General features: G+C 38.4%; 1 protein-coding gene across 4 annotated transcripts in view; it reads right to left on the minus strand.

Annotated features, from left to right (window-relative positions):
* Positions 1 to 27,597, minus strand: part of ST18 (ST18 C2H2C-type zinc finger transcription factor) — a 181,865-nt gene that overhangs the window by 23,201 nt on the left and 131,067 nt on the right. For 3 of the 4 annotated variants that reach the window (XM_071737527.1, XM_071737530.1, XM_071737531.1), the window contains 8 exons: positions 26,764 to 26,957; positions 21,823 to 22,617; positions 18,289 to 18,423; positions 15,660 to 15,750; positions 14,092 to 14,196; positions 12,506 to 12,711; positions 9,154 to 9,365; positions 456 to 701 (listed from right to left, as the gene is read on the minus strand). In XM_071737527.1, coding sequence (XP_071593628.1) covers positions 456 to 701; positions 9,154 to 9,365; positions 12,506 to 12,711; positions 14,092 to 14,196; positions 15,660 to 15,750; positions 18,289 to 18,423; positions 21,823 to 22,617; positions 26,764 to 26,957 — 1,984 coding nt within the window. The remainder of the gene's footprint in view (positions 1 to 455; positions 702 to 9,153; positions 9,366 to 12,505; positions 12,712 to 14,091; positions 14,197 to 15,659; positions 15,751 to 18,288; positions 18,424 to 21,822; positions 22,618 to 26,763; positions 26,958 to 27,597) is intronic. The other variant, XM_071737528.1, reaches the window with a different exon arrangement.

Consider the following 27,597-nt stretch of genomic DNA (forward strand, 5'->3'; position numbering starts at 1 on the left):
AAGCATGTGTTTAATTGCTTAAATAATGAGTTATCTAGAATATAAAGAATTGATGCAGAAGATTTTTTTTTTTCAGTATGCAACAAGCTATGTTGGTTTGTGTTTTTCTTATTTTTTTCCAAGTGACCCCTTGGTCGTTTGAGTGTAAGTGCTCTAAAACTGAGCCATTAGGAATAATGATTTAAAAAGCAGTCTCTAATGGTGGATAGCTTTTGTTTCCTTATATTAGAGACTTATAGTCATCTACAAGTATGCTCAGAGAAAGATTTTTCACAGTGAATAGTGTTTGGGTTTTTTTATGCCACATCCCGTAAGGCACTGAAGCCAGCTCAATGTTCACAAACCTCTGCCTGTGGAAATAGATTCCCTTTAAACTGCTCTAGATTGGTCATCCCAAAGACCATCATATGGCCACTCATCCAACAGAAGATTTCACTCAGAAACTGCAAAAATACCTCTTTTTCTTCATCTTTCCTGCCATGGGTCTTGCTGTAGTTGATTGGTGTGTCCCAGCCCTCCTGCTCACAAAGAGCCTGGTAGAAGGCTGCATTTACCAGGATGCTGCTTGTTTTGAAAGGAGAAGAGGAAGGAGTGGGCAGTGCTGTGCTGGAAGAAGTGAGGGGCATAACTTTGTCTTGACTTCGGTTCTTTTTCATGCTCAAATCCAGAGTGCCATTTTCATCCACTTCTATATCAGCCCCCTGACATGCAACAGGAAACAGAGACATGTTTAAATATGGACATAGTGAGGCTGCAACATAACCATGTGGTGCTTTTAAAGGATAAATATAAATGCACGCTTTTATTTAAATTTAGCTGAAACTAAACCCAGCTTTTCGATTTATACCAGTTAATGTCCAACTCTCAGGCAGACTTAAGAGTAGCTTCAGTATCTCAGCTTAAATATAATAAGTAGAATTTAAATAAGATGCCTCTAAACCATAACCTATACATCCTAAATCTAGTTTTATTTAAAAAAAGTTTAGCTTTAAATCTTCTTGATCTTTTCACTCTTCCAGAGAACTATGACCCCAATTCACAGTTAAAAGCATTAATGCATTGTTTAGGTCATCAACATCATTACCATTACATATCCTCCCTTCCCCCCACACCCCAGAAACATTACAACATCTGCATCATGGGGGAGAGAAGGAGGGGGAAGAAATATGACTAGAAGTGTAGCACAGTAGGAGAAATTTTCACAAGGGTTTTGTACATCACTCAAAATAGCATATTGCCTCAATCACAGCCTGACTGGGCCACTAAGGCATAATTCTGCTCTGGGACCACTGTACTGGGAGCCACAGGAGGAACTTGAGGAGGTTCTCCCTGATGGAGACCTTCAACATGAGTTAACAAAGCCTTTACTACCTGAGAAGTACAGTAAAGAGCAACCTCTGATGGCAGAGGAGTGTTCAACATCAGCAATGTGAGCAGCGTGTGCAGCTTCTCTTTCCAGGCTGAAAGAAGCTGTCAGAGCAGCTCCTACTCACAAGAATGGGCAAGTGCTGCTCAGATGTACAAGAAGAACAAGGGGAAAAACCCTCCCTGTTCTGCCCTACTCTATCTGACCACAGAAAAAGAGTACTACCTCCTTTTCTTCAAATAACGAAAAGTTACTGAAAGTGAAACTTACTAATGGAAGCAACAAAATATTTCCCCTCATGCTCAGTATACAACACTGGATACTGACATATGGTGCATATAGGGATAAATATAAGACTTTGCTATTGCCAAATTACTAAGGTCAAGTAGGGGAAGAGGTGAAAGGGGTGGCTTCTGGAGAAGCACTTGATAGTCTAGTTCTGTGTGTTGCCCTGAATACGGTGGAAATCCTTAAAAGACTATGGAGATAAATGACAATGTCAAAGACCTACACATGTAGAATACTGTAATTAGCACTAGTTTGAGTCTTCCTGTTATTGTCACTACTAATACTTTTTATTTGCACCACCACAAAGCTCAGACACTTCTTGGGAACTCAGTGCTGTATAATCGTAGGAGACAGTCACATAAACCCAAATAGAGACTTCCTACAGTGAGCAATATAAAAGTAAACCTATAGTGTAAGTGAATCACCTACACACTCTGTTGTAAATTAAGTAGACAGGTATGTCCAAGAGGCAGGTTTTTTTCTATCTTTATTAGACATCTTCTAATAGAGAAGAGGTCTAATGAAGGAGAGGGAAGAGATGAGACACTGGCACTAAGACTCTCTTTCTTCCTATTAACTATTGCTGGAGTGTTATGATTAGCCATTTGATGGTTAAAGAGAAGTGAAGCTTATCCTTGCTTAAGGACCTTCCAAACAGTTGTATTGAAATCAGGAATCCTTCCTTGTGTTGAAAGAGTGACATGGCCACCCCAGTTGGACTGAAGGCACAAGATTCCTCCATGCAGCCTTCTCAATCTAAAAATCAGTGATGGCTCATTTAAAGGTAAAATGTGTCCAATTAAAGCTTTTAATCAGAAGAAAAATGTAGCAGGAGATGAAAAATTAGGGCCCAATGATCTCTCCTCAGTAGGAAAGCCGGAGTCAATTTTGTATCCATGGGCCTAAGACAGATGCCCACCTAGATTGAAGCACTACCAAGCCATCTGCCCCTGGTTCAGAAACTCAGGCACCTCTTATGTTTGCTTCTCCTGCATAGCAAAGTTCCCATTTTCAATCATACAGCTTAAAGAGAAATGTTTTATTATATTTATGGGAAGTAAATACACTTCTAATATGTTCATACTAAGACGCTTTGGTTATATCTTTCTGCCCCTTTTTAGTAAATAGTTTAATCTCCTGTGATAGTTTTAAGCCCTGAATTTGACAGTGCAGCTTATCCTGGATAATAACTTAGTAACCACAACATCTTATGCCATCTGTATAATATCAAATACATTTTTATACCAGCATTAATAAACCTTAGTTACAAAAATCCAAGATATTAACTATATCAGTGCCAAGTGCACACTCCAGGATCTGACAGTGTAGCTCTGCCATGATTGCCCCTCTGTTTTTTGGCTTCGTAGTTGATATGTAACTATAGCAATGAAACAGAGCTACAGTAATCAAGTTTAATGACCAATGTAAAGTAAAATGCTAAATATTGTAGTTGCTGACATTTTTCATAATAAAAAAAACTTGGGTTAAGTCTGCACAACCAATATTCACATAAAATTCCAGACCTCTGTGACAGATGGCTTAGGAAAGGAAGCCATGTGACTGGGCTGCTGTAGTTTTATAGTGCAAAACCCATAAATAGTGCAGATTCTCTGTCACTGACAAAATATCAACTACTCAGAAAGCAACAGCAATAACAAAAAGGACCAAAAAAACCAAGGTCCCCTCCTCGATGAAATGTAAAAAAGGTAAAAAATATCAGAAAATATATTGTCTCTGAAAGACAGATACCATTAGCCACAATGAGGAGCTCTGGTTGGTACTCAGACCATTTACTAACATGAATATTTAAAGCTCCTTCAGCACTTTCCTGAAGTTCACATAGAAGTTGAGTTGTCCAGCATGTACCTAATTCTGACCAGGGAAGGCTGGCTTGTAGGCTTGCGAAGTAGTGTACAGATGGGGTTTAAGTGAGCTCACAGATGCACACAACAATTAAATATAGTAATGGAAAAAATATCCCCTTTTGCCCATTTCAGGATGGATCACACGTTTACAGAATGGCTTTTTATTCAGAATGGTATAAAAGAGCTGCCTTCGTATCAGACTCCAAACAGCAGAGCAAGAGGAGAGCAGAGTCAGAGATACTGCTCCAGTTTTCATCCCTATTCTCATCCCACCCTCCTCTCAATATGTCTCCTTTGCTTGTTTTAGCATGTTTAATGTTACATTAAATTTGAAATGGAGCTAAAAAGGCAAAAATGGCACACGGCAAAAAATGCTAGAGCAGTGCTATGACATGCTGAGAGAAGATGGCATTTACTAGGCTTAGCTTAGAACTGGGAAGTTTGTGTTCTCCTCAGTGAAGGTAAAATCCTAGTATGTGAATGTGTGAACAGGCCTATATGTATTTATCAAGGCATATTTAAAATATAGCTACCAAAACAATGTAAACTGTTCCGATCCTTCCTTAAAACATAAGCCAAATAAAGATGTAACTATATCTTATTGTATCCTGACTTAATATTACTTTGCAGCTGTGTAAATCTCTGAAGCCTGATTTTGATCCTATTTACATTTTACATAAACCAAGGAAAAAAATCACAGAAGCAATGAAGAAAAATCAAGGAGGGTGAGAGGATACACACACTGATTAAATTTGGGTTACTCCTTATCTACTCTCACATCAGTGACAGTGTTATCACCCCCACAGGTTTTACAAGCAGCTGGGAAAAGGATTTAAGAATAAAAAATATGAGAAAAAAATGACCGTGGCATATTTTCTTCATTCCAGGATCTATTCAGTGAAAAGATAAGGTACAAACAATACTGTCAATATCTACTTAAAATTAGTACCAATATAAATATGTAAACAAACAAACAAACAAAATATCTTTATCCACTCCAGGCATCTTATACTTTGAAGTCAAGTTTTTTCAGCCCCCTTTATTTTATGATACGAATATTACAGAATATTTTCTAGTGTATTAGTATGTTTTGTCCTCAGAACTGAACTACATCAGCTAGGACAACAAAAGAATGACTTTTTTTATGTATGACAAGTTACTCCAGCATTTTTTTGTATGCTTTTTGTCCATCTGATCACTCACAACATTTAATTCTCCACAGTGTGTCACCAGTAATGATTACGACTTAAGCTTTATCACTTTAAAAGTGAATTAACTCTGTCTGCATGAATCTTATTTCAAACCTGTGGCCTTAGGGAGGCTGTATCATTACACATAAAGGGTTTTATGTGCTCTTTGGTTGGCATCAGCCATACAACTTAATGCTAAGTAAGTCCAAAGAAAAAACAGTATTAGTGATTTTATATTCCCATTAGCAGTTCAGTCTAGTTTGGAAAGATCTAAACAGCTCTGCAGTTCTGGTATTGGGAATAACCCTGAAATTTGTATCTTGCCATGTGTGTGGATACTGTTCTTAATGCAACTCCATCAAAAAGACTACCACTTTTTCTATTCCCAGCCAATAAAAAAATCATGCACCTAGCCCTCAGTTCTTCAGACTTCAATTTAAGCAGTTGACTTCTGAACCAAATTAAAATACTAATAAGAAAAAATAAGAAAACATGCAACTGCCCAGCAACTTCTGAGAAAAAAATGAAGTCACATTTTCAGCCCGGAGTAATTCACAAATTAAAAAAAAAGCAAGCCAAAAATGTACTCAAGGAGCATGATGCACAGCAGTATAACAGGATGGCACCTAGTGATATTCTTGGCTTCTTTTTAAACATGTTTTTAGGCTTGAAGGTATCTGAACTAAAGGTCTGCCTGACAAATGTGCTGAGTACTAACTTACATTGTTGAAATAATTGATGTAATTATCATGATCATCAATATCCAAGAATGAAGAGATGATGACATAATTTCATTCAGAAAACAGAATTTGAACTTTAAACATTTTTAGTAAGTGTCATTTTTTGTTTTCTTTCAAGGCATAGTGTGCATATGCCATTTTGTCTAAACAGGTGGGAAAACCACCAAAACAGTCAACAAAATGTTTGGCAAGCCATATTGATGAGGATACAGATAAACTGTATTGCCTGCAGCTACCTCTATGAGACATGAATGTGGTGAAAGCTAAAAACAGGGAAGAATGTTACGAGTGTTCTGATGATGTAGACTATTGCACTATGCTAGAAACTGCAGGAAAAACCTTCTAGGGGAGTTCTGTTGACTTCAGTAGGAGCTGCACGAAGCTACACAAACCAAAAGCAAACCAAATGCAACCAGGAGACTGGTTTGAGGTACTGACTGCATGGGAATAGGCTGCTCACGATTATATTCAAAGGAACAGTTTACTATAGTCCCAGGCTGAGGCTGAATGGCTCAGACAATGTAATAATATTGTGGTATTATTTATTTTTTAAAACAGTATCATCAAGGTGTCTCATGATCTGAGTATTTTGTAGGGTGCTGATATAGACAATCCATAATCAAAGCTTCGGATCCATTTTAATGTCAATCTCAGACTAAATTTATTTAAAATGCTTAATTTATAAAGTCATAATTTTAATCTTGAGATTTTTTAAGATCACCTTTCATGTTAGATCTATTTGAACATTTTTCTTACTAAGGGTACTGTTAATGTATAATTAGATTTTTTCTTTTTTTTACCTTAGACACTCCCTTTTAACTGATATGTTAAGAATGTGAAATATGTATTTGAAAATCTATTAAATAAGTGAAATTTGTAATTTTAGCAGTAAAACTAAGTACTTCTTCCACTGATTATCTTTATTTATATAAAAGTGGTAATGAACACCATTACTGAAAAATGGACAACATTCTGTAGATCGAGACATAAAATTTGAAAAGGAAAAAAAAAACAAAAAAGAAAAAAAAGAACTACTTTGAGAATACATTCATGCTTAAATTTTTTTTGTGTTTTCCCCACCCGTTTAAGAAAGCTGACATATGCATGCCTTGAGCAAATGCAAGCAAATAACACTTGCTTGAAATGCTGAAGTTCAAATTCTGCTTTTAAAACTTGGAATCACAATATTTTTACAATTTTGACAACTGTGTAACTTGTAAAGGATTTCCTGCAAGTCCAGGAAATCTTCTGCAGACCCACATGCCCTTGCTCTACCACCACACTGCCTCCCACCTGCAAAGTGTCATGACTTGGGTTGCTGTGAGGTTGCCTTTAGAAGTCAGAAGTTTTGATCTGCTAAAACGTGGACAATGCCAATCAGGTTTTCTTAGGCAAAGGAACAAAGGAAGGTGGCAAGGGGCAAGACTATGGAGCCTGATATTATGGGGCTCTGAACACAGCCACCCCACACACGTATTTTCAGACTTGGTGAATGTCTGTGTTGTCAAGAGTAGAAAAAAGAAATCATTAATTCCCCAGTCATCTGTTGACACTGCATTATTTGAGTTATCTGAGTTACACAAACACTGATAAAGCCTCAAGAGATGCTTTTTATAATCTAAAAATCTGTAAAATATTCTATCAGTTAAAGATTTATCTTTGCAGCCAATACCATCCACAAAACAATTCAGAAAGATTGATAAATAGATAATGTTATATTTTAAAGGAGCCTTACTTTTTTGTTTCATATTTAACATAGAAAACACCTTCACTGAAGGGCGTCTAGTGATTTCTTTCCATGTTTTTTCTTTGGGTCCTGTGTGATAAAAGTAATAAGTATCCAAAACCAAATAAAAGGGGTTTTGTGTGGTTTTGACCATCAAATATGTTTGGGGCTTACTTGCTGGTGTTGTGGCCTGAAGCTAATTCTGATTCTTCTGTCAGATGTTTTGTAGCAGTATGCCCTCCAGAAGATCTGGCAAAAGTGGAGGCAGGCAGACAGCAAGGTATGCAGGTGATTTTCTTTTAGGCTGGATTACTGGCTGTGAAAAAGGAGTAAGCTATGTGCCCCAAGTGTCCCTCTATATCATTACTATTATGTTCACTTCCATTCAAACCTTCCCTATGATTTGGCAACAACGAAGCAGATACAGAAGAGAAAATCTTTAGGTTATGCCTGGTCCCTTTACTGCTCTTCTCTGGCAAGAAGGTCTATGGCTGAGGTCAGCCAAAGGCTGCAGCAGCAATTTAATCCGGCCATTGGCATCAGTTTCCAATTCCCTGCTAGAAGAAGTCTCTATTGAAGATTAGTGGAAGCTTTCCACAGCAGATATTAAGGATGGATCTCTCATCCTAAAGGCTCTGTGAGCAATCTTTGGGACAGATAATGTCTGAGTGACAGGGAATGCATGTGGACACACTCTAAAAAGTCCCCCTCGTGGCATCACCCAACATAATTTTCAAGATCCAAGACCCCACAAGTGGAAATCAAAGGCAATGACATAGGAGATACCACTCAGCAAAGGAGCAAGGCTTGGAATACCTAACAAAGTTTTGCACTGATGGTAAAACTAATGGTTCCACTCAAAGAATATTAGCAAGCTTCTTAGAGATAGTGGATGAAGGCCCAACCAAATTTTAGACCAACAGCTGTGGAAACCATCTCTAGGCAGACTGGGCCTTGTGCTAAAACAGACAAAAAAGGTCATTTCTCTTTTGGGGCATACATCATCACTCAGAGTCCCACAGCAGAAACAGACCTACTACTGTGTGTTTTGGTAAATACACCTCTTTTCATTGTCCAGTGATTTCTTCTAAAATTCTTGTAATGCCCCCCTCCCAGCAACACAGAGCTTTCCAAAGTTTTATGGCCATGGTGCATGTGTGATGTTAATACAAATAATAAACAGCAGTGCTCCCAGAAACACAGTTACCAGAAGAAAATCTTGTCTACTTTAATCAACAATATAATACTCTGTAATGGCACAGAAAATAATGCTCGTAGCTCTCACAGTACCATTTGTAAATCATAAAGACCTATGAGGAAATGCAGAGCAGAAACCAAAACATGAAAGCCACTCAGACATCTACGATATTAGGCAGCTTTCCATTATGACAGACTTGACCAAATTATCTATCTCCAAACACTGTGGGCCTGATTCACTTCCCTTGCCAGCATAAAGGATAATTTTACAAAAGTCAGTTGTTGTTTCCCTCCCTACGCCTTGTCAAACTTTCATGAGCTCCAAACACAACAGACTTAATAGGTATAGTTCTGTTCCATGGCTAGGAAAATATCACCTTGATTAATTACATGATTTATTTAATTTTTGTTTGAAAATAAGCCTCCAAAATGGTTGCTTATGGCAGGTTTCAGAAGGAAGAAAATTTTCTCTTTAAGCAGCTCTAACTTATTACCCACCACACACTGTTGCTGGATTTCAAATAACCTTCTTTTTTCCTCCCACAGAACTCCCCCCTTGTATTTAAGGCTCAATTATGAAAAGAGTTAGCAACATAATTCCTGCTATTCATTTATTTTTATCAGAACTGGTCACTACTGATTTTTTGCTCTGCCTCTCTTCAAAAGAGCATGCAAACAGAAGCCTCCTTTTTGGGGATTTAATGCAGTCACTAACATGAAAGACAGTTTATTCGCACAGTTCAGTAGCTAGCACACCCTCCAGGTTCTTGGACTACCCTACCTTGGCAGACAGACTCTGTGGTTTGTTGGAGAGGATCTCTGCTGCTTCCCTGCAGCGGGTGGAAAGGTTCAGGATAGCAGCAGCTGCTGCTATGTGGGTGTCTTCACTACATTGACCGTAGCTATAAGAGTTGGCATGGCAAGGGCTCTGTGTGTGGGCGCTAGCACTAGGCAGTCGATTAGAAAATTTCACTGGATTTGAAAAATGCTTTGCTGTTGAAGAGAGATTTGATTAGCAATTGCATGTATGAGATTTTTCCCCATTAAATAGTTTTGTTTCTCAGACCACAATTTCATACATTAAAATATCCAAAGAATACATTTCAAGCAATCCCTTTCCTATTGGCAGTAAGAGTTTTCTGTAAAAATGGCTTCAGAAACATGATAATTTTATTTCTACCTAGCAAATACATATCTTTCAACAAAGCATTTGAGACTTTTACTCAGATTTTACTCATTCTTTATTCAGGCTTTAAAAGCAATGATGTCCAAGGAAAGACTGAACAAGAGTTAGTAAATGATTCATTGTGACCTGACAACATTGGTGGGTAAATGTAATTGTAAATACATCCTTATAAAGGCTTCCTCTTGGAGCTCTATTGTGTTAAAAAAAACAACAGTGACTTGTCCAGTCTTAGCTAAAACAACACTGCTTACCCTACTTAAATGAATAAGTCTACTATTTGAAAATCTTTGCTCATGCGAATAAGAACAAGACCAGGCTCTTGAATGAACCAGAGCAATCAGATAAGAACATTATCTTTTAGGAATATTGAGTCCTGATTTCATGGAAATTCTTGGAAATCTAAGCATCCCCTTTAATCCATTTAAAAATGAACGCAATGAACATTCAGAATAAAACTGACCTTGGCTCACTGTCTTATGTTGATATCATTTGGAATAATACAGAGATTTGTGAGGAACAAAGAGGTCAGTTGATAACGAAAACATAACAGGTGAACAGAAAAGCACTTTCACAGACAAAACTGATGTGTGTGGTTCTTTGTTTTCTGTTCCCTCAGCAGCACTTACTCTAAAACAGGCAGAAAGAACTCTGCTCTCTGTTCTGGATTTTGGAGCTTGAGATGTCATTAACTGTTGCAGGGAAAACACAGCAGTGTGATTTCAGCTCTTAGGATGCAATAATCACTTCTTTTGTCTTTAGCTTTCACAGTGTCCTACAAAGATAAACTAAGCAAAATCCAATTTCTCAGCCTACACCCAGATATACCAAGAACATTTCTGTGTATGACCATCTGCTCACTCCATAAAGATCTGAGCCCCAAGGCTCTGGTGTCCTTTGGACGTAGATCTTTGGCTGAGTGCATTTTAATGCTAAGACCTACACAAGACATTGAATAACTCATCTTTTCTCAAACTTGGGATGCTCTGAGAGGAATGCTTGTTTGTGTGCACTGATTATAGCTGAATGCCATATTTTTTTTTTCTAAGTACTGGAAGCATCTCAGAGCAATGCATAAAGCCTCATGTTTCACTGCTCCCTTTCTTCAGTGCAAATTAAAAAGGGTTTATCTACTTTGTTGTAAAACTGTAGCGCAAGCAAGAGAATCTGCATTTTTAGCAGTTACTACAGATAACTTCAAATTATATTTGAAATTATATATTTAAAGAGCAAAAAAAGTACATTTTCTGTTACTCACCCTAAAAAAAATTAGGGAAAAAACAGCAGGCTATGAGAGGTGGATGTTTTTTTAATAGACCAATTTTGTAAGTGTAGAAACCACAGAGTGAGCAATGGCCTTCTGGTTAGGACAGTGAACCAATAACTACATCATCAGCTTCTTATTGCCAACTTTTTTATATGTGCATAGCTGAAGCACTCACCTGATCTTTTACTTTCACCTTTCCACTAAAATAATAGCAGCACACTGCAGTATTTGCAGGAACAGGCTGTAAACTTCAGCCCTGATATATATTATACATAAATTGCGTATATAGGGATTTGCATTTGTATAAAAACATTTCAATCATTTTTTCCTGGAAATGAACCTGTGAAATAGACAAGCAACTGTGCAAAGAGACAGCTAATAGGGAATATTCAATTTGACAAACAAAATTGGAAAATCTGACACCCAAGAAGCTGGCAATGCACATATTTGCTTTCATTTAAACAAGCCTATTTTTCAGGACAGATAAATATCTACTTTTAATTTGCAATTTTAAATGGTGTTTATATGTAAACACAAACACAGTGATACCTATAAACATATATATATGTATGTGTATAAATATATATGAAAACATAGACAAATACACATATATATAAATTTATAAATTTCATAAATATAATATACATAATATAATATGATTTTAAATTTATATTATATTATAATATTATATGTTAAGTATATATGTTAAAAAAATCTGCTTTTCTGTTCACCTTACTATGAATGTTCACCTTTTTGGGGAATAAAAGCAGTGAAGTTTGCTTACCTTTTTTATTTTCCTTCACTATTTTTTTTTTGTTCTGAACAAAAGAAAATCCAGCTAAAGAGCCTTTTCTCACATTGTTTTGAACCTGTTTTCTTCTGTACACAAATATGTTGCAATGAAACCCCTTTTTCCATTTGCCTCATGGCAACAGAATCATTTGTTTCTTTAACTAAAGAGTATTTTATAATGGTCAACACAATGACAGAATCTTGCTGAAGTTTCCCATGCAGATAGTGAAGATCATCTGTTATCAGTGTCCACACTGTGGTATCTCATTTGTACAGAGTAATACCTCAGCAAATCTGTTAGTGATGAGAGCAGGGGAGTCTCAATAACAATCTGATGCATTGGATTTGTTTGCAATACAAATATGGTGTAGGACAGAAATCAGAGAGCAAAACAATCCAGGACTGGAAGTAATGCAGCTGAGGCACATGGTAATGTAGGAGAAATAATACTTGTATGGATACATTTATAAGGTATCTGAAATTACTTTTAAAGACTAACTTGGATTTCTCTGTACTACAATTCATAATGTCTCGTGCAGACACAATCCATGGCAATTCTCATGGCAGGATCCTATCACATAAGGATATTATAATTTAGTGAAGGAAGCAGAGAAGACATAAACAATTCATTTTACTCTTCTTTTTCCCTGATAATTTATTTAAAAAGAAACATCAAAAAAGTAAACCTTATAGTGATTTTACTTACTATTCTAACATTCTATATTTAGCAAACTATATTTAGCATTCTGGCCACAAGTGGTTAAAGATGCTTGTAAGAGGGATTTTTTGAATTCTAGAAATTTGACAGCAGAACAAGCAAAAAGCAAAACAACCACCACCTTATTGACATTTTGCCTATTTTTCCAAGAGACAATGGAATTTTAAGCTTACATTCCAGGAACTGGGGTGTTTTTCGTCCTTGTGCCACAGGTGCTATTGTGCGTTTGCCAAAGACTTGTGCATCAAAGCTGGCATAATCAAATGGAACTTTCCCAAACTTCTCCTGGTCTTTCATCAGGGTGGCTCTGGAGGAGGTGACTGGCTGTGAAGTTCTGTAAGTGTACTGAGCTACCTCAGGTTGCTTTGTTAAATTTGTCCTGCAGAGGGAAGGGAAAGAATGTAAGAGAAAGGCAAGACTATCTTGAAATAAGTTTTTCTTGAGGAATGAGATGCAATTTCTTCTCAGCATCAGAAAATATGCTGTTGCCATGTGGAAATCTTACTGGAATGTGTATACCAGAAATAAATAATGCAAATATGGTGGCTGACCTAGTAGTCAAATAACACTTTGACTTTGTACAAGTTCAAAGTGGCAGACATGAAATAAACTGGTTTTGCCTAGTTACAGGTTTGGCTCCTTACAAAAAAGATGCTGCTTTACCTCTTTACTACTATAGCATGGCACTTTATTTATGAAATAGAAAATTTTCTGGTCAATAGAATTATAGTTTTATGGGTCACTATCGTGCACACTGTAACGTGAATGAGTATGGTATAAACCTCATAAAAGATGATCCAAAATAATTGCACCTGTTATTTTGGAGAAAAGAATGATATATGGCGTGTTATTCCATTTAGTTACTGTTCAGTAACTACTTGTCTTTAGCAATTTCCTGAGGACTTTTCATATGTAGAGTTAAGGCACGTGCAGTTGGCAGACACATGGACATAATATTCTGTAATGGCTCTGAAGGAACCATTACAGCTGATCATGTCAATAATCCACAAATTAAAGTGTCCCCAAATAGACCTGAATATAATAGGTTGTAATGGTCGTGGTGCCAATGATGTACAAATTATGCATGTCTGTAGGGTCCATATAACTCTCAAAGTACAATTGTAATAAAATATTTCCCCTTTTTGATGCCACTGTATAAAAATAAATTAAACTAATTAAACCAATAAATTTAAAATAAAGAAATTCAAAATATGAATTATTTAATTGTGGGATAGTAAAATGAGCAGAGATGTCAAACCTCTCAGAATAATGTAATGCCAATACAACAAACTACTTGGGATAACTAGAAGATTCTTCTGAAAAAAATCATGAAATAAATGAGGACTGCTAAAAGTGCAATAAAACTTAAAAGACCTTTAATCAAGGTTCAGTGGTCAAAATATTGTAACAAGAAAGAATTCTTGAAAATTGTTTAAAGTATTTCAGCAAAACAAGAGATCTGGTTTAAAGAAGACATTTGAGAACCACTGATGAGGTCATTTGTGTTAAAGTAAAATTGAGCAGAATAAGATTGCTTTTCAAAAGATACACCCACTGTCTTTAATGTCTATCACACGTACAAAAACCATAAAAACACTGCTTGTTGATTTTGAGTTACAATCAAGTCTTAACTTTTCAGAGGTCGATCTTGGAATACTGACAAATCTGTAGCTAAATCTGAAATGGGTGAAAGATCTGAGGAATGATCAACAATTTGTATAGAAATGCTTCGGAAAGCCTAATTCACAGGGGCTCTTACCTGTGAGCCTGATCATGGCACTGCCCAGCTTTTGGAGACTCAAGCTGGTTCTTTTCCTGGGACATTGCCAATTTTTCTGCTGCAGCAATTGGACAACCAGAGAGGCTGTTTAAAAGAAAAGTGAATAAAAGGAAGAAGACAAAGAAGGAAGGAAAAAAACAAACGTTACAAAGAAATCTTAAATAAAGGAATTGTGTGATGTGGAGCCTCTTTACTTTGAACTTCTCTGGTACCCTGTGAATATGGGAACTGTCTCTACTGTAGCCTAGATGCATCTGTTTTTTAATCCTTAATGCAAAACTGTGAAATCTGTTTATTTGAGGTGATATATCTGGAAACAGAATCATGTAGCAGTTTTCCACAGTTCAGCTTTGATGTTTTGTGGCTGGCAAGTCACTAGTAAATTTTTTGACAAATAGCATTTACTTTATCAGCTTACCCATGCATATAAGCCTCCTGCTGATTAAAAGGAAAGAGAAATTGAGAAAAAACAAAACAAAACAAGACAGGGGTATGTGAGCAACTGTTACCAAAGAATATGTTTTGTAATTTAAAGTTGTGCTGTTTTTTTTTTTTTGCCTCCTTAGATTAGAACATGGGCTGTTTGTGATACAGCTTATGTGCTGCAGAAGATGACTAGAGATTTAAAACAGGAAACACAATGAAAAACTATTTATTAATTTCTTCATATGTTCCTTTATACGTTCCATTTGTGTAGATGAGCTTGTAATCCCTCTGCTAAAGACTAACTTTCTGTATTAAACATATCATGATGGTCCCTGATTTTGATGGTCTCAGAATAGCTGATCAATCAACATCAAAAATCAGAAAATCCCACAAAAATTCAGTTCAACAAAGAAAGCTGGCTTTGAAAGTTTTATGTCCCAAGTCTGATCATAAGATTGACATTATGTTTTTATATGTTTATATATTCTTATACTAGGCTGTTTTAAAATTTTTACAATATATTTATATTTATACATTGTAGTGTATACACTGTGCTGACAGCAGTGGCTTGCTGGAGACAGAGCACTCCCTGCCTCACCTGCAGCTCAGCTGTGATTCTCCAGCTGTTTGTCTGGAAGGCTTTTCTAAATTTTACTTTCTCCCTGCATGAAGCAAGTTTATCAGTCTAGAGTGTTCCAGGCATGAAGATTATGTTCCTAAGGCTGAGAAGTGCAGTGAGGTTTTACAGGGATTCTGAAGTATTCCACTTAAAATTTCCTGTTTTGCTAAAAGGGAATGTTCCTTGATGGGAAGTTCCTGCTAAAGACTACCCCATGTAGAGGATGCAAAACTAAGTTTGCTTCCTGATGGGTTCTCCAGTTGTAGCATCAGTAATGCATTTACTCATTCTCATCCCTTTTACATGATGGTGTTTCACTGTGAGGCCTCCAGTGAAATTACAGTTTGAAATCTCATCTGTCAAAAATATTAGTGGAATTTTCTGCCTTTGCAGTTCACAGGCATTCTACAGGGTAGTACAGAACATCTAATTCCAGGATGTGCCCATCAGTTTTCTCCCCTGTATATGTTAGGTTTAAAGTGGATGAACTTTTCTGATCTACCTTCTATGTGTGTTGCGATTGCTGTTGACATGTCCTCTTCCAGTGCATCCTGGGGTAGGGCACTTTAAAACGTTTTCATGCATGGCAAGAACTAAATAGGAACAAGAAAAAAAAAAGTTATAATAAAAATACATCAATTAAAAATATATATATTAAAAATCATAAACATTTATTCTCAGGTATTCAATTCTGTCACATTTTCACAGCAAAAAGAGAAGAACACAGCAAGGCTGGTGCCTCCAGCACATATAAGTATATCCCTATGTCTTTGGTATTGATGGTTTGGAAGTGGAGGGCCCCTGGGGTGGCTCCTGTGAGAAGATGCTGGAATCTCCACTGGTTCCAATTCTGTCCCTGCCTCTGGCCAAGGCTGAGTAGATATAGTAAGATGAATGTGCTTCTACAAGAAACATATTCAGGAAGGAGAAATGAAACCGCTAAATTAATACAAAAAAAGACCGTCAGAGCAGAGTAAGAGGAGGAGGAGCAACACCAGAGCAAAGACACAAAGATCAGTGAGGAAGGAAGGGGAGAAGGTGCCTGAGCAGAGGTTTCCCCGCAGACCATGGTGCAGCTGTGCCCCTGCAGCCCATGGAGGAGCGCGGTGGCCCAGGCCCTGAAAGACTTTGTGGATTTTCTAGACCCTGAAGGATCTCGGCTGTCAGATGTGGATCTGCAGCCTGTGCAGGATCACAAAGAGGGGCAGATATGGATCTGCAGCCGTGTAGGGCCCCGTGCCAGAGGAGGTGACTGCTCCCCCAGCAGCCGTGACTCTGTGTGCAGCCCGGGCTGGAGCAGTCTGTGCTTGAGGGACTGCACCTGTGGGAGGGACTCATGTCGGAGGGGTTCCTGAAGGACTCTCTGCCATGAGAGGGACCCCGCGTTGGAGGGGGGGAAGGCTGTGAGGAGCCCTCCCCCTGAGGAGGAAGGAGCGGCAGAAACACCGTGTGTGGAACTGACCCTAAACCCCCCCTGCCCCTGCCCTGTGCCCTGAGGGGGAGGCAGCAGGGAAGGGATCCGGGACTGGGAAGAAGGAAGGGGTGGGAGGGTGGGTGGAAGATACTAACATCTGGTCATATTTTCTCTTTCTCGTGACAGATTAATTAAGGGTTTTTTGCCTTCCCAAGTTGAGTCTGCCTGGTTTTTGCCCCTTACAGTAACCTGGGAGTGAAAACCTCCCTGTCCTTGTCTCAGTTAAAGAGCCTTTGGGTGGATTTTCTCCTTCCTGTCCCACAGTGGGGATGGGAGGTGAGTGAGCAGAGGCCTGGCTGGTACCAGCTGGACCTAAACATTGACACCCTACATCACTGTAATGTGGCTTCCCACATCCACATCATCGTTCCTATAGGCTTCAGAAGTTAGCTAGGATGTTACTTCATGAAGCCCTTTACCCTCTGGTTCATACTCCATGAACACAATTGACTAGAAAAAGCCTGTACACTTTTTATGGCCTTTGATGTAGATCATTTTTACAGAAAGTGATATGCATGCCTGTATGAAAGAGAATACATCTTTGTAGTCATGACTTTAGTACTGTGTTACCCCTTGGGGTGCACTGTACCTCAAAAGATGATTGTTCCATCACCTGGTTTTGTTCTGTTTGGAACAAAATTGAGATTACAGATAATTTTGGGGTGTTTCTTTGCCAACAAAATAGAACACATATAATAAGAAGTGTGATATTTATAGAGGACCTGTTAATTTTAAATTTTTAGAAAGTTAATGTTGCTAAGTTCTTCCAAATGCAGCAGCCTGCTTAACTCAGCAGATGTTTCCATAAATATGGGTTACTACCATATTTTTTTAAAGGGAGAGTTACAGTTAGGAACAGTATGTTGGTAAAGTGCAAGCAACCTCTTAATTTGTTGTTATGCCACAGAAAACAATCCAAATAACCAGGTTGTTTAAATAAAGTTTCACTAATATTTTGCCTTATTATGCTGCATTTCATTATATCACATTGCAGGATTACACACGTAGAGATATACCAAAGTAATCAGATCAGTACAGTTAGAAATAAGCAGAGAAATTCAGGTTAGTCTGGGCATGAAATGGTTAGCATGATACAGTCATACAGAAGGGACCTGCTGTGGACCATCTTTGGGATGTACTGGTGAAATTATGTGTTTTTGAGCTCAGTGGTAAGTGGCACACTGGAAACATCTCTTATTAATCATGCCCAGGCTTCTCAGCTATTGGCAATGAAAACCAAGCCTTGGTGTGTGATATGGCAAAGCAGGTTGCAGCTCTGAGACAAGCAGGTGATTTCTGAAATGCCTTAGTACAGGTAAGGGCAAGAAAGATCTTGAAGATTCTTGGGCCTCCCAGAATACAGATCTGCTGGCAGCATGGGGAAAATTGGGTCTGAATTTATTCTTCCCAGGGCACCTGAGGAGTCTACTGCTGTTTTTAATGCTACTGCCAAGGAGTACTTGAGCTTTGCCAATGTGGGAAGCAGGACTATGACTAAAGGTTGGAGGGCAAAGAAAGTGCAGTGGCTCCTCTCTCGGCCTTTTCCTACAATCTCGCCCAGAAAAAGTGGTTTTTTTTCTCAATCGTGGGCTCACAATACCCACAATGGCAAGCCAGATCCAGTTGCTATTCTGGACTGCAGGGTGATGATACTCACTTTCTAGTGGCACTCTAACTTTATGTGGACAGCCTGAGAGACTGCGGTGGTGAGGGTACAGCCCAGTCACGTGCCCTGTGCCATCACATCCTGGGATAGGACATTTGGTTTCTCTCTTTTCAGGCCTGGGTGAATCTGCAGAGAAATCAGATAAGGATTTTGTTTGGTTTTAGCCCCCCATCTGTACTCAGCTGAGTGATGCTAGCAGTGTGATACTCTCTATTTTGTACTTCAGATGTAATTTATATAGAGTTTTAACAGAGATGTGTGTGATTTAATCATCTCCAGGTTTTCCTGTTGCGTCCTTTGAACAACGGCTCCCCCCTCCCACAATGCCATCTATGTCTTGAACTATATAGCATTAGGACTGCAGTGTCATTTAGTCCATTCAGAGCCTCAAACAGGACAGAAGCCACCATCCAATAAGCCATAAAACTGGCAGCATCAGCCAACAGCAAGATCTATAAAGGAATAAATAGAAAAGCAGAAACAATCTTTTACTCTGTTAATGTCAGACTCCAGGAAGCTGGGACAACCAAATAAAAGCCGAGGTGTGAAACAAACAAACAAACAAACAAAAAAGCATTTCAACCAGAAGCCATTCCTTAAATATCACGGATCTCTGGGCTGTGGGCTCTTTGTTAGGAAACTGAATACATGCCACTTTACATTTGAGAGGCAAGGCAAGCAGCTCCCTCCGGTACACATGGCAATGCTGCTTTGTGGAGCAGCCCACAATGAGAGGGAAAACATGGAGCAGCCGATACCCTTTCAAAGGCGAGGTCTTAGCTCAGCCCCACAGCTACCGCTCTGTAATGGCTGCAGCACGTTCCCAATTTTTGCTTTAAGCACCTAGAATTGTGCAAGAAGCACTGGTCAGAAAGCCTTTATTTGATTTCCAATGCAGGATCAAAAGTCTGGGCGAAAAAGGAATGAATTTTGGTCCAGAAATTCTCTTGTGAGAAATCTGGAGGAAGTGGCTGCATAAATTGCTGAGGATGGTTTTAGCTCCATCTGTGATTGGCTGCCAACAGCATTCGGTGCTGGGGAGGGGGGGAACAGCTGCAGCCAGCACAGGGAGCAGCCTCCTTGGAGCTCAGTTTGTTGGCCTGTGAGATAGGGCATGCTCAGGGACAAGATTGCCAGAGACAGCTGAGGGTTAAACTTTTTGTTAAGACTTTACTTAAGAAAAGGAAAAGGAAAAACAAGAAGAAAAAGAAAAAAAGGAAAAGAAAAAAAAAAGAAAAAAAAAAAGAGAGAAAGAGAAAGAGAAAGAGAAAGAGAAAGAGAAAGAGAGAAAGAGAAAGAAAGAAAGAGAAAGAGAAAGAGAAAAAGGAAGAAAGAAACAGACAAAATAGAAAAAAGATAGGAGAGGAGAGGAGAGGAGAGGAGAGGAGAGGAGAGGAGAGGAGAGGAGAGGAGAGGAGAGGAGAGGAGAGGAGAGGAGAGGAGAGGAGAGGAGAGGAGAGGAGAGGAGAGGAGAGGAGAGGAGAGGAGAGGAGAGGAGAGGAGAGGAGAGGAGAGGAGAGGGAGGGGAGGGGAGGGGAGGGGAGGGGAGGGGAGAGGAGGGGAGGGGAGGGGAGGGGAGGAGAGGGGAGGGGAGGGGAGAGGAGGGGAGGGGAGGGGAGGGGAGGAGAGGGGAGGGGAGGGGAGGGGAGAGGAGAGGAGAGGAGAGGAGAGGAGAGGAGAGGAGAGGAGAGGAGAGGAGAGGAGAGGAGAGGAGAGGAGAGGAGAGGAGAGGAGAGGAGAGGAGAGAAAAGAGAAGAGAAGAGAAGAGAAGAGAAGAGAAGAGAAGAGAAGAGAAGAGAAGAGAAGAGAAGAGAAGAGAAGAGAAGAGAAGAGAAGAGAAGAAGAGAACGTAGGTGGAGCATCAATAGGAAATCACATGCTTTTTAGAATCACTACAGATGGAAAGTGCTGCAGTAGTACACAGAAAATAGGGACCCTGAAATATTATTTAGTTTTTCTCCCACTAACTGGAAAGATTTATCATTAAAAAAATGGAAACATATATTTCGGCCATGTTTTTCTGATGTAGCATCCAAGACTGATTAAGAGCTGATGGTCTTGGTGGTGGATTTTTTAGAAATAAGGTATTTACATAAAGTGAAGAAATTATGTTCCTGATACTACATTGACTAAAGTCCTATGTTGTTTGTACAGTCTGAGAAAAGCCTAGTTTGTTCCTCCATCAGTTTTACCTCTGAACTCACCTGCCACTACTGCTAATAATATAATGCAAATTAGGAAGGCCCAGACTCTGCTGTGCTTGCCATCACTGGCCCTTTCTATCTGAGCTGTGAGAAAATCACACTGACATCAATGGGAACCTGGTGAACACAGCTAGTCCCAGGACAAAATAGGTGTCCCTAAAACTCTTGAATATAGCAAAGTCATCTGAGCGAATAAAGGTTCATTTAGTTTTGAAAGAAGGTAGAATAATTCTGGGCATGCATAGCTTAAGACATGCTAATGATTAGACTGCTTGAGACAGAAAAATGAGATGTGTGCATATTCTTCCTAAACACTACAGGAAATATTTTATATATGCAACTTCAAAAAAAAACAACTTGTCACTTATCCACTAAATGCTTTAGATAACTAAATTACTATAATATTTGCAATGTCCACAGGGACTGATCAAAGGAAAATAGAAATGCTAAAGTAATTTGTTTATCAAAACATTTATCATAAATTGCAGCAATGCTGGGATGACCTCAGCATATTTGGAAGCCCAAAAGGAGAAGCCAAAGGACAGATGAATGAATTCTTACTTACTGCAGCAGGGAGTGTGCTTACAAAACGACATCTCTTGATGTTCTGTAATTATCCTCAATTGAGGAGTCTCATATGAGACAGCCCAGTTACCAATCAAACCCAAATCTTTTAAATCTCCGCTTCTGGAAGCCTGATTAAGTACTGAAAATGGAGCAATGTTCCTACAGCTTTGTAGGATGCCACAAACCATCTAAAACAATAAAGATTTTGGAACTTACTGGTAATTCTGCTGATGGTGAATGAGGCAGAAGAGCACGGCTTGTGCTTTCCTGGCTTGGAAGTGCTGGCTGTAGCAAAATGTAATGTTGATATGTGAAGTAGACTGAACTCAGAAAACACATGGCTTAGGAATTAGGTGGTATGCTTGAAAGAGGCCAATTTTTCACCCTAACCTTTCTTTAAGCACCGTTTTAATACCTTCTCTTTTGGCTGCTGAAATTTAGGAGGTATGTATTAGCGCCCTATGTAGGAGGAGGCAGAGGAGGAGGAAAAGGAGGAGAAGGAGTGTCAGTGCCAGCTACATAGCCCTTTTAGTGCCCATTACTGATCATTTCACATAGTGGTTTGGCAGGAAGCCAAGTACCTAGCGTTTAACCTGGTTAGATGCAAGGCACTAGTCTGTAGGTACATAATTAACAAAATTACCAGCTAAATTCCAGATTCTTTTCTGTTGCTATAAAACCCCAGCTCAGAATCCTCTACCAGTCACAGGATAAATACTTAAGTCAGTAAGAATAGCCCAAAATTTTTCCTTACGTTTGTTGCTAAATATCTGTCTCCCGCCAACATCAATAACTTTGGTTTGTCTCCTTTCCCCTGCTAGGTGCTCCAGAAGAAACCTATCCAGTTCCTTGTAGGTGCTGTGAAACACATGCCCTTGCTCTGCCTGCAGAGCGATTGCTTGTTCTAACAAACTCAAGTTCCCTTTTGTTTTGTCCAGCTCAACTGACACTTCAGTGGTTTCTGATAGGCACTCATTGTCGTCTTCTTCGCTTTCATGGAAGGGATTCTGAATTCTCTTCTCAAAAGGATCTGGGTGAGACTCCTGGGGTGCTCTTAGCTCTGTTTCTGAGTCACAGAGTGTTTCACAAGGGCCAAATTCAACCTGTTCCTTCTTAATTTCTGGGACTTCCAGGATGCTAGGTTGATTACACTCTACAATATACTTCTGAGTTACGTGGGGCTTTACACTAGTTTCTTCTGAGAAGTTTGAGGAGCTGTCCCACTCATCCATAATTTCAGAGTTACTTTCATTTTCCTCAGATGAACAGTATTTTGGCTCAGAAACAACAGTCTTTTCCTTTCCTTCAACTGAGTTAATCATGTAACATTCATCAGTGTCATCACTTTCTGTTTTTAAGGATTGGATGCTGCTGTCCTTTAGATTTTCTGTCACCGTCTGACTGGGTGCATCTTTTGCTAATTTCCCCATATTCATCAATGATTTGGTCATAGCATCTTGATAGGTGGAGTAGTTCTCTTTTCTTTGACTGCAATTTTCTTGCCCACCCAAGTGGGGGGGTTCTTCAGCTGATTTTGGAGTACTTTCCTCTGCATGAGAAAAAAGCAACAGAAAATTATGTGAGAATAACTGCTTTTTGTATCTTGCAGAAGTGATATGAAGATATTTACTCACTGATTACCATTACTTTACTCAAAGGTACTCTGAATTTTTTAAATCCACACCAAAGCTGTGTGTGTGAAAAGGCTGCTTGCAGCATCAGGAAAACCCCTTCTGAGAGTTTATCCATGCTATATTATAGCTTCAAAGCTATACAGGAAATGAATATGTTGTCAGTTTTCACTGATGGTGAAGAAATATATTTTCTTACAGCACACACACAGTCATACCCATTGATTTAAATATAATGTGCCATATATATATATGTATATATATACGTATATAATGTATATATATATATAATAATATACATATATTATATATATAGAAGCAGAAACACATTTCAAAACTCTTCTGATCTATTTTCACTTTTCATTCATCTCAGATTCCCAAATGTTTTCTCAAAATAGACTCTAATTACTTCCGCAGTCACCCGAGATCCCACGAAAGACCTTGATGGAAAATACCTCAATACTTCACAAAGGGCAAGCTCCTGGTCACCATTGCAATTGCCACATTAAGTGATAGATCAGGCCATGCACAGGCCAACAGAAATGGTTGTTATGTACAGTCTCATAAAGGACTTGTTAAAAACACCACTGAAGTGCATCCTATCTTTATAAACATCTTTCTTCAGAAGAAAAGCATCAGCCAGCAGGTAACAGAGGCTGCATGTAGGAGAGGTTGTCGGTGTGGAAGACAATGTGCCTTTTGTATCTCATTTAATTATTTTTTATAAACATTTCCTCTGACAAGGACACTCAAAAATACATCTCCATCATCTTCCTTTCTGGTAATTATCTCTCTAAAATCAACACTGGTTTGCCAGGATCAAGTAAATATTGCCATAGTAACTAAAAGCATTTTTGGATGAAGGGAAGAATTTAGTCACAACACTAGCCCCTTCAATAATGCTGATTATAGGGTACATTCTTTTGTTGGGATCTATTCAACATAAACTGAAAAATTTAACATTTTACTTCCTAGAAAGGAGGATGAATAAACAAGCACAGGCTATTTCATAAGATGTGTCTGTCCTCTCCTGAATCAGAGGAACTCCAGGTTTAAATAATAAATTAAGCATAGTCTAAAATGCAAATGAAGTTTCTCTCAATAACACAGCGAGCTATTAAGAGAAAGTGTAAAGGGTTATGATAATTTTAAAGTATTATGAACTACAGAAAACAAATAAAAAGCATTTTCAGTGAATATGTCCAATTCATTGAACTATTCTCTCAATCCACTTAACTACCCACATGTGTACAATAATGATTTATAGACATTATACCTAATTATGCATATTTGGGCTGTGTTAGAGTGCCTAACAAAAGCTCTAGAAAGCAACAATTACCTCTGTTGCTTAGCTACATAGTTTAAAATATTCCTATTAAGTGCAGATTATTGTGGAGGGGAAAAGGGGGACAAAAATGCACATGTGCACCACAATGCATTTCACTTTACTGCTGCCAAACTGTTAGCATTTTGGGTCATTTCCAGTTTACATAATTGTTTGGTTCAACTGTTTGTTATATGTTAAAAGAAAATATTAATTAATTCTTATTCTTCTTCAGAAAATTGGACTCATGCAGGGAGAGGTGGCCTTGTGCACTCTGTGCATAAAGTTGTATTTAAAAAAAATGTCTGTAAACCTTAGTGTAACTTTTTAGCAGCTGGTCTAGTACCACACACATTGCAGTATTCTGAATAAAGAAGTCTACTGTCTTTTCACGTCTCAGCAAGTAAGAATGATTATTTGGCTCTATAGCCATCTTCATTCAAATGGATTTTTATTATTTGCTACGCAGTTTGGAAAAGAACAAAATCCAATCAGTGGATCATTTCAGAAAGTAAGAAGTTCTAGTTTTAAAAGAAATCTACCACCCTTCAAAACAAAGCAAAGCAAAAAAAAAACACCTTGATATTATTTTTCTGTCTGGAAGAAGAAAAGTAATACAACGGCATAAAACCAGATTTTTGCTTCTTAAATGATCAGTGATTTTAAAATGCAGTGTTTAAAGATTTGTTGTTGAACCAATCTTAATGGCTCAGCTGTCACAGCTTTGCTTTTCACTTCCACAGGTTGTAAATTTACTTTAAAAATAAACAAAACTCAGCTTAGTTTACAGTTGCATCAATCGAGGAACTGAAGCTTTAGCTGATCAACAGATAAGAATCATAATAAAATGAGCAATATTACACTAAAAAAAATACAAATAAACCTACATAGCTGAAATTTGTTTTTCAGCTGTCAAAATTAATGAAAAAGGGATAGATTGCATTATCACTGAGACAAGCAGATTGGGATGAATCTCACTGTTATCAAATAAACCTTTTGAAATCAAGTGATATTTTTTTCCTGGTGACTTAAGGACTAGGTGAAAATAGGGTTCCCTCTCACTTACTAATGAATCTGGCCCAACAAATGTGCTTTTTTTAAAAAAAGAGCCAGTTAAACAATTTAGATTTACCTGTACATGGCAGAATTTGTACTTTTACACCCATTACAGTACTTTCCCTTCAGTGAGTTCCTCAAGCTGTGCAGAGGACTGACACCAGGGAAAGAAAAAACACATGACTGAGAGTAGCTCTGGATGTCCAGGAACCAGGCTTAATTAATGCATGAGAAATTAGCTAAAACCATATGACCCCTCCAAAAAGCCTGAAAGATCAAACCATATTGCAACATTTATTCAAACAGCTTCTCTTCTGCTGTTAGGAGATAGAAATCTTGCAGGCTGGACAGGCACTGAGAACCATAGAGCTTTTTTTCTGGATGATTTTAGCTCAGGAATGTCACCCAAAAGACAGAGACATTGGTTATCACCATGTTAATTAACGCTCTGTTTGAAGTGGGAGCTCCTTTCTAGACTTTCACACTGATGGGATGCAGACCCTCACAAGAGACTTCTCCTAGAAGACTTAGAAGTAGCAACTGGCTGAGATCTTTGCCTTATAGAAATACCTGACTTTTACTGGTCTTGGTTTTGACTCTTTAATTTGAAAGACAGCTTTCTTCTTCTTCTATGTGTTTTATACTATTCATGTAGAGTGGATAGAGATGTAAATTCCTAACCTCAGTTCATCATAGAACAGCCTAAGTTGGAAGGGACCTCTTAAGATCATCTGGTCCAGCCCTTTGTGGAAAAGGGAGCCTAGATGAAATTATCTATCACCCTGGACTTTCAAAATATTTGATAAATAGAACTTAAGTGGAAAATAAATTACCTTTAAACTCCCATAGCAACCAGTAACTGAGTGGAAAATAAGTTCATTGTCTTTTCATGTTATCTAACTTTATTGATTTTCCAGTGCAGTATCACAGTGTTTTATCATGACATTTGATATCTACTGATGACTCCTACTGATATCACTGATATTTTCTCACTTGCCTGGTATACAATTTGTGCCTCTCTAAGCAAATCCGTGACAGAAAATTTAGTTTGATATTTTTTGTTCATCTTGAATATATGTAAGTATATATCAGAGAAAGAGCAGTGAAGAAATGGTGTAGCTATACCTTTCTGTCTCCCCATCCTCTTCCATATTTTCCAGCATGCACATGGTAGAAGTTTCTATAATTTTTTGGACATGTTTGGCTTAGCACAGTTGGAATAACAAGTGTAAAAATGCTGAGTCTAATAATCGTGTTAAACAGGACACACATAGAAGTCACATGCATGAAATTGCTTTGCTAAATGTTAAAGTCAACAACGTTTTGCTAAGCATTTTTTTTTCTTCCTAAATGCTCTATATATTCCATTGAAAATCTGCCCTTCATAGATGTGTTTTTTTGCAGTGCTGGGCTTAACCTTGTTCTTTGACAGAGTTAGTAAAGAAGCAGATGCTGCTCTGTATCTGACTTGCCACAGTAGTTGTCTCCCTGTGTGACCTACAAAGCATTTACTAGACCCCAGAAGGGGTTACTATACAAAATAATTAGAAATATTATGGTTAAACCCAAACAGAAATGCAGCGTTTCAACTCTGTTAGAATGTTAAAACACATTCTGCATCCTTTTTGAAAATACTGTTTCATTTCTCCAGAATTCGGGTTCAAACAGAGCCACGCTGCACAACTACCTGGAGCTGAGCTGCTTTCGAGGCCACTGATCTCTTCCTGCAAATCTGTCCTGTCTTCATTTTCTTCTTTGCATTCCAAGCTGGGGCTGTAGTGGCGAGGTTTCATTAACAGGGACTTCCTCTTGTTGACAGGAACGCCTGATATCTGTTCTTCAGCTTTTCTCTTCTTAGCCATGGAGCACTTGTAGGCACTGAAATGGTCAGTTGGCAATGATAGAGAAAAAAGTGGGAGAAGTGAGGAGTAAATTGTTGAAAAAACAACCCCATCATCCAGTTTAATTCTAAGCAGAAGAGTAAGGACTGATAAAATATTTACTTGCAGTTTCAACAATTTTTGCTTAGTGAATATTTAGTTTTAGCTCGGGTACTCGAAGTTCAGGGCACAGGCAAGTCCCATTTCTTTCAACAGTTGCCTAAATCTCTTTAGGAGAAGGGGAATGAGGAGAAACAGAAAACAACAACAAAAAAACCCCACTAATATCCTTAATTCTAATTAAGCATATGCTAAAGTCAGCCCTGCTCTGCAGTAAAATAAATACACCCAGGGAAGGATGAACAAATTTGTGGTCTGGGTTGATAATCCAGGAAAAGAGCTAAGGGAAAAAGCATACTGCCAGTTATACTACAACATCCTGAGCCTTTGGCTGCATTACCTTTACATCAGTAGGGGCATCCAGTCACAAACCTTGAGTTCAAGAGCATAGAACCTGTGTGAAACACTCTGTGCCTTCAGAAAATTTTGCAATACAGGTCCTTCTGCCATTATCAATTCCAAGCATTCATTTCACTTCATTAATTCCAGCCATAAATGCCTATTTAAGCTCTTTTCAG

The sequence above is a fragment of the Heliangelus exortis genome, chromosome 2 (assembly GCF_036169615.1).
Source record: "Heliangelus exortis chromosome 2, bHelExo1.hap1, whole genome shotgun sequence".
NCBI lineage: Eukaryota > Metazoa > Chordata > Aves > Apodiformes > Trochilidae > Heliangelus > Heliangelus exortis.